Source organism: Halyomorpha halys, unplaced genomic scaffold, assembly GCF_000696795.3.
Source record: "Halyomorpha halys isolate HHAL.00 unplaced genomic scaffold, Hhal_1.1 Scaffold478.1, whole genome shotgun sequence".
In the NCBI taxonomy this organism is placed as follows: Eukaryota; Metazoa; Arthropoda; class Insecta; order Hemiptera; family Pentatomidae; genus Halyomorpha; species Halyomorpha halys.
Window position 1 is genome coordinate 979957 of NW_027114329.1, and position 7505 is coordinate 987461.

At 32.5% G+C, this 7505-nt stretch overlaps 1 protein-coding gene across 1 annotated transcript in view; it reads left to right on the forward strand.

Annotated features, from left to right (window-relative positions):
• Positions 1 to 1177: 1177 nt before the first annotated feature.
• The window catches only part of LOC106683338 (sin3 histone deacetylase corepressor complex component SDS3), a 14857-nt gene continuing 8529 nt past the window's right edge, over positions 1178 to 7505 (forward strand). Inside the window, exons 1-4 of the mRNA XM_014424731.3 lie at positions 1178 to 1386; positions 3311 to 3383; positions 6942 to 7055; positions 7274 to 7461. Coding sequence (XP_014280217.1) covers positions 1251 to 1386; positions 3311 to 3383; positions 6942 to 7055; positions 7274 to 7461 — 511 coding nt within the window. The 5' untranslated portion in view covers positions 1178 to 1250. The remainder of the gene's footprint in view (positions 1387 to 3310; positions 3384 to 6941; positions 7056 to 7273; positions 7462 to 7505) is intronic.

Sequence of the window (7505 nt, forward strand, 5' to 3'; positions counted from 1 at the left end):
TCTCATGTACTTTTTTAGCTTTATATTTTACGTATTTTTGTATGAAACTATTGCTCTTGCCTTTGTTACTTGTTTTTTATTCTTTTCATTGTATCTTTTTATTTTTATTTCTATCATTTTATCTTAAAATAGTCTCATTTTGTATCTTTTTAGCCCTGCAAAGTGGGGCGAAACGTTGGAAAATAAATAGTTGTAAACTATTTTTTTTCACTATTGACCGCAACCCTGACCATCTCCCTATATACTAAAATATTATAGTTACTTTCAGCTCAAATAATAAATTTTTTCCAAAATTCCAAGTCTGTATTAACAAATGATTTCGCAAACTTGAGCTGTTTTTTTTTTGTTTTTTTTGTAGTTCGTTTCGGTAATAAAAGGTGTTTTCTTTTGAATGTACCATAATAATTGTATTTGTGAATAACATCTCTTTCTGTTTGTAAACTGAAGGTGGAATTGGAAGTTGATGCGACCTCTTATGCCATCCTGACGACTGATGTAGGACATCGTTCAACAATCCAGTGTATGTTCTGTTGTTCGCTTACACTAAATTTTGATGAACATTCTGAACGAAGTTTATTTAAAATCGAAGTAGTCTTCCTGAACTTTTTATTAATATTTCGAACTGTACTGAAACTTATTTCTCATCTATTTGTTATTTTTTGGTAACTAAATCGTTTAGAATATAATTTCATTGTCAATTTTTTTAATGAAATACTATGTCCACTTGTTTTAACCATGATGTTATAGCAAATATAGAATGAAGACTGAGTTTTATTGTTATTGTATCTTTGTTTATCCTCTTTGCTTTAATATTGAAAGTTAAAGGATTTATTTATTTTGGCTAAACATATTAGTAAACATTTAAAACTGTGTCATTAATTTTCGACTCTGAAAATTTACTTTATGTACGATTACTTCAAATACATTGATCCTATTGAGATTTATACAAAAAGGGAAGTGTCCCATTAAGTTTTTTACTTATTTGAGTTTTGATTGACCGCACCCCCTACCATGTTGTTGTTCAGAATGAGAAATTATTTGTAAAACGCAACTAAAGAGGATAGGAATATTTTTAAATCTGAAAGAAAATTGAGATAGTAAACGTATTGAAAAACTAAGATATCGATACTTGTATAAGACGACTATATCGTTTGGTCTTCAATATTAAGTAATCGATTATATTGACTGTTTATCCACGAGCAGGTAAACAACGTCTGAAGTGTTCAAGAAGCAAGGTTTATTTGGTGTCAATGAATTTAAGAAATATGACTTCTATAAATAGCCCCCATTATTCATCGAACTATGGCAATGATGAATATGATTTCGAGGATGATAATGATGATTTAGATGAAGATGGAGATGCTGATCAAGATGAGTCTGATGAAGGTAATCAAAATAACAATAATTCAGTTGATGGTAGTTGACTATACTGTGAATCATGGTGTAAATAGTCTGGATCCAGTCATGTTTTAATGGGTCTGCAGTAGAAAAAATATATGCCTGAGTCCTGACAATTCACTCCATCCAAACTAAAATATATTATATATATGTATGTATAGTTGACCGTAAAAATTGATATATAGGGAGATGGTCAGGGTTGCGGTCAATAGTGAAACAAATATATATTACTTTCCTAAATTATATTACTTTTCTTCCTTGCCTCCTTTCATAATATATTTCTACTTTATTGGAAGATTGCTGATTGACAATATACCAAATAAATAGAGGTACAAAACTTAAGTATACTTACATTAATTACTTTATTATTAATATTTTTATTATAGTATTATATAATTTATACTCCTTTGTACCCCTATTTATTTTATATATTGTCATTTCTTCATCATATTATATTTAATTTATCCATTCTTTTAACTTCATTTCTTTTGTATATTCCATCTGTGAGTATATATAAATAATTACTTCCCCTTTTTGTATATTATCATATTGTTTGCCTATTTTTAATATTTCCTTTAATTTTCTATACTGTTTCTTTTAAAATTATTTTCAAATGTATGTTATTTCAAACATATTTTAACTGTCAATCTCCCCTACTTTTCTACAACATCCTAATATCCTGTCAGCCGTCCACTTTCACATTTCTAGTCTGTTAATTATCTTGTTCATTATCTTCCTCTATACTTGATTTTATTCTTATTCCGCTTTTCCATACTTTAGTTTGTTTTGTATTTTATATTTCATCTTTTATTATATCTGTTATTTTTTTCCGATTTCATTGATTGTCTAAAACCTTTTAGTATTCTTTTTTAATTTTTACATTTCACTGTACATATTTTTAATCCTTCATTTACTTTGTTCATTTATGTTCATGTTTACATCATTTGTTGCATGTTCATACATTACATCACAGTGTTCTTTTTTGGCCCTGATAAAGCCCTGCACTGGTCACTAAAAATAATTCAATCACTATTTAAGTTTTCTTTGAACAAACCCTGACCATCTTCCTTCTACTTTTATATAGGTCGATTATATCCAAGTCAGATTATATCATATGATTTGGGTGGTTTTTGGAAAATTGGACTTCACAATACCGGGTTAGAGATTTAAAAAATATTACATAATTTAAAAAACTTCACACACAGTAAATCACTAAATGCGAACAATAAATCACTTTATGAAAGCAATATAGAATTTGGATTATGCTGATAATGTAATGGTAGCAATAAATAAAATAATGTTGGCTGGAGACTTTAAAGAATTTGTAACAGCTAGGGGTCTAAACCAGTGAATGGAAGACTATTTCCATGTTATTCCAGGTCATGTGGAGGGAATGTATTTATCAAAGTAGGAATCCACACCCCTTAAAACAAACAGATTAGATGGCTGGGTCATGTGGCACATATGTTTTGCGAATCAGTTCCCAAATGTCTGGTTGAAGATTGGCCTGGTGGAAGATGTTCTAGAGGAGGCATGACCAACCCTAATCATCTTGCAGACCACTTAGGAAATGCATCATATTTCTACAGGTCCCATATTAAATTATATATCCCCATATTAGATTTAACCTACTTTAGACATTTTTTTGGAATGAGAAATTGAAACATAATGAGTTCTTACACCAAATTCTTAAATAAAAGAAACTTTATCTGTCATATATTCTCAAAGATATTATTTTTAAAGTTAATTCGTTCTCATAATTTTGACTAATTTTTTGATCCATAATGTCAACAGTTAATTTTTTAATATATGGATTCACAAATAATTTATATTTTTAATACATTGGTTCTCGAGCAATATTACATTCGTTGGAGCGAATTTAATTTAATCTGAGTCATATTTCTTTTTACAGATACTGAAGAAGCTAGCGAAACTGAAAATAGAAAATTGGAACCATCTATAGAAGTTACTGATATAAAAGAACAGTATGTATGCTCCTGTTTTATGTACTCTGATACTACTTAATTATTAGATTACATCTTAGTGAAGTAGATTATTTTTATAGTTATTAATATGATCTTCTTAATTTAGGACAGATATTTTTACTATTTTTTGTAATTTAATTTAATCTATTTATTGTAACTATTATTTGTGAAAGCAATGAATTATTTTTCTATTTCATGAACAATGTAGATCATGTTAAACAACAGAAACTTGGTATCTTCATGTAAGTCCTTCTTTGATGCTGATCACCTGGATGGGTCTGTACCCATTCTTCTAACTCATCGGCCCTTTAATCCTCCTTAGTTTCCATCTTACATTCTCTTCTTTAGTTGCTATTTCCCATCATAATTTTCTTTCCTAATCAAAAGTAGAAATGTTTTTGTTATATTTTACTTTTAAAATGTGGCAAATTATTAGTCAATGGTTTACCCGTTTTAATTTTAATTAATTATTTGTTATTATGTCGGATACTTTTCTTTATCATAAACCCGGTACCTCTCCGATTCTCCTTAGAACCACTCTTTATTAATAAATATTTTTCAAGTGATACCATTTCAGTATCCCCCATCGGATTTCTTGAAGCGCCACCACATCCACATTATATTGCTCCAGCACTGATTCCAATGTTCTGCTTGCCCCCGGCTGTAATATACTCTGTACGTTCCAGGTACCGATTCTGAGTCCTTGTCCTTGATTGCTTTTCCTTCTCTTCCTCCTCCTTTCTTTCCTTCCCGAAATCTCTTCAAGACTTGGTGCTGGTTGGGACCTCTCCGAATCCGAATGGGTCCCTCTGGGGATTATATTTGTATTTTTAACCTTCACCATTCTTTAATTATTAATGATAGGATATAACTGTGTCAATGACAGTATCTGCGGAATCAGATTGAGGGGTAGATTCTATCTAGATCATTGATAAGCATACATGCCCTTGTGAAGATGCAGAGAAAATAGACAAGGAAGCATTCTATGACCGACTGACTAAGATGTATGATGAGATACCGCAGTACGACACCAAAATTATACTTGGCGATTTCAATGCACAGATAGGCAAGGAAGAAATATATAGACCCACTACTGGGCATCATAGCAGGGACGATATGACACGTGAAGTTCTAAGAGAGAGGAAGACTGGAAGGAGGAACCCATGGCTTGATCGGGATTGTGAAAGGACCATACAAGAAAGGAATGAGGCTCGAATGGAGATGCTCCAAAGGACTCGCAGGACATATGATGCATAAGCCGAAAGAAGAAGAAATGCCAAAAGAATAATGCAAGATAAGAAAAGAGCACTCAAGTCAAGAAGAATCGATGAGATGTAAGAGTATTTTCAAGCACGTGAAAGCCGAAAGTTCTATAAGGGCGCTAAACGGCAAAAACAGGGCTTCACTCAAAGATTGAAATGTGCCTAGACTAATGTGGAAACCTTTTATCACCGGGGCTGAACAAATCAAGGATAGGTGGCTCCATTACTTTAAAGAGATTCTAAACCCCGAGACAAGCAATATGTACTTCCACCAGGTTTACCAATCTAATAATAAAGAGGATATTGATGAGGAGGTACCACCGGACAGGGAAGAAATTATGGATATAATTTGATCCCTGAAAAATAATAAGTCTCCGGGGGCCAATGAAATCCCTTCAGAATTAATAAAATACGCAGGGGAAGACACTTGGGAACAGATTTACAAGGTGATATGGGATATATGGATGAAAGAAAAAATGACAGCTGACTAGGGAGAAGCTGTTATAGTCCCTATACATAAGAAAGGGAATAAACTAAAATGTGAAAATTACAGAGGTATAGCGCTCCTGCCAACAGTTTACAAGATCGTGTCGGTAGCAATTTGTAGGAGGATGATGGAAAGGAGCGGACAACTGCTGGGCGAGTACCAGAGCGGTTTCCGCCCAGGACGGTCAACAACAGATCACCTGTTCTCGATCAGAACGTATGAGTAAAATGCTGACTTAGACCCCCTCTTTATTGACTTCCAACAGGCTTATGATAGTGTAGACAGAGGGAAATTATTAAAGGCATTGCAGTCACTGGGAATACCTAGCAAGTTAATAAGATTAACAAAGATGACCCTGGAAAGGACTAGTTGCAAGAGCCCTAAGAAAGATCTTTAGAGCCGTTAAAGAGGAGCACAGGTGGAGAATGAGAAGCAATGACGAAATAAAGGAATTGTATAGAGAGCCTGATATCCTCTGTGCTATTGAGAAGAGCAGGCTAAGATGGTTGGGACATGTGGAAAGGATGGAGCCCTCCAGGCTACCTAAATGGTGCACCAGGAGGAAAAAGGAAAAGGGGCACACCCAGTCGCCGGTGACTGGATGATTTGAGAGGAATGGAATTTGAAAATTGGAAGAGTCTCGCTGGAGACCACGAGGCATGGATAAGAATGGTGGCAGAGGCTCAGGTCCTACAAGGACTTTAGCGCCCAACAGTGAGTGAGTGATTTATTATTAATATTAATAAATGACAAAGATAGTTGTTATGTTCATTCACATCACTTTCTTCAAACAAAGCCCTGTGCAAACATTTGTAATTTTCCTAATGAGTATTTAAAAAGTTATGGAAGTTGTATTATCTTAAAATTAATTGCAAAGCTAATAAAACGTTAACAAGATTTTATGGAAGTCTGTAGAATAGATTGTATCTTTCTTTATAATGGTCTAATTTCATTAGTATTATTATTTTTCAGTGTGTAGGGAATTTCATTGCTTTTAAAATAATAATTATGATTTACCAAACTAGTTATACTTTTTAAATTATGGGAATAAAAAACATTTCCCTCTCTTCATAACTCTTTTCCTGTTCTTACTTGGAGATTTATTCTACATACAAAAAAGTTAAGGAGGTTTTAATGAGAAGACCCTAAAGTTTCTTCAAATTGCTGCATTTTGATTTTGTGTATTACAGTCTGTAGAAAAACATGTTTTTCCTGCTATTGTGGGTACCCTGCCTTATGTGATATTCAGGTGTAAGGGAGCAATAATTTTAACAAGATCAACAAAATTGCTCCTTCCATTATTGAGATAAAACTCCAGTTCTATTTTTAAGCTTCTAAAACACTTAATTGGCTACTGTTTTGAAATAGGTAGATGGTAATGAGGAGTTCAGAAATCATCATGGGGACACATGATTTTGATATCAAATCTAAAGAAAGTTAAAAGTGGACCAAAAATATTTTTGTTTTGTATTTGAATTTTGGATTCTTCGTTTCTTGAAACATTAAGTTTCAAGGAAGGTTGGGAGGGTTAAGATTTTTTTTCCTTTGTTGATCGCAATGGTTAATTGAATATAATTTTTGAAAATAATGGAGATAATTTACTTTTTTCTGCCTCATTAAACAATGTATCATTGGAATTTATATAGGTTTTTTTTTAATTCTGTCTCTTATTGAAAAGGGGGTAATTTAAGTTATTTATTATAGTTAAATATCGGAATGTGATTTTTTCATGAGCATTACATATAAACATCAACTAATAACTTTAAGATAGATTAATGAACTTATAAAGAAATCTGTTATTTTGACTAGGATTTATTTTGAGAAGTTGAACAACTTGAAATCACAATTACAGCAACTAATGGATGGAACTTACCCAGATTATTTGCGGAAAGTGAAGAAACTGGAACTACAGTACAAGGAAAGGTAAGCTTTACTTTGCGATTGAATTTCAGTTTTACCTAATATATATAAGTATAATTAATATAAGAGTTTTTTTTGTTAATGGTTCTCCCACTTGACTAGCTATGTTTCATTCCTGACTAGGATGCACAAGCCGATTCTACTGTACTTAATATTACATGTTCTTATAGCTTATTTTCCTTATATTTCACATTCTGTTATAACAATACTTTTTACTACAGATTAAGGCTCAACCAGATTTGGAGAGAATACCAGATGGACATAACAGAGAAGGATTTCTTTGCAGAAAAGAAAGCTGCTTCAAAAGAACTTGAAGAAAAGATTGTGGAACTAAAGGAAAATTTAATTCAAGATATGGAAGAGAAGAGAAAAACCATTGAGGCTGAAAGGGTATCAATGGAATTATCAGGTGTGTACACAATCTCTCTCTCTCTCTCTCTCTCTCTCATCTTA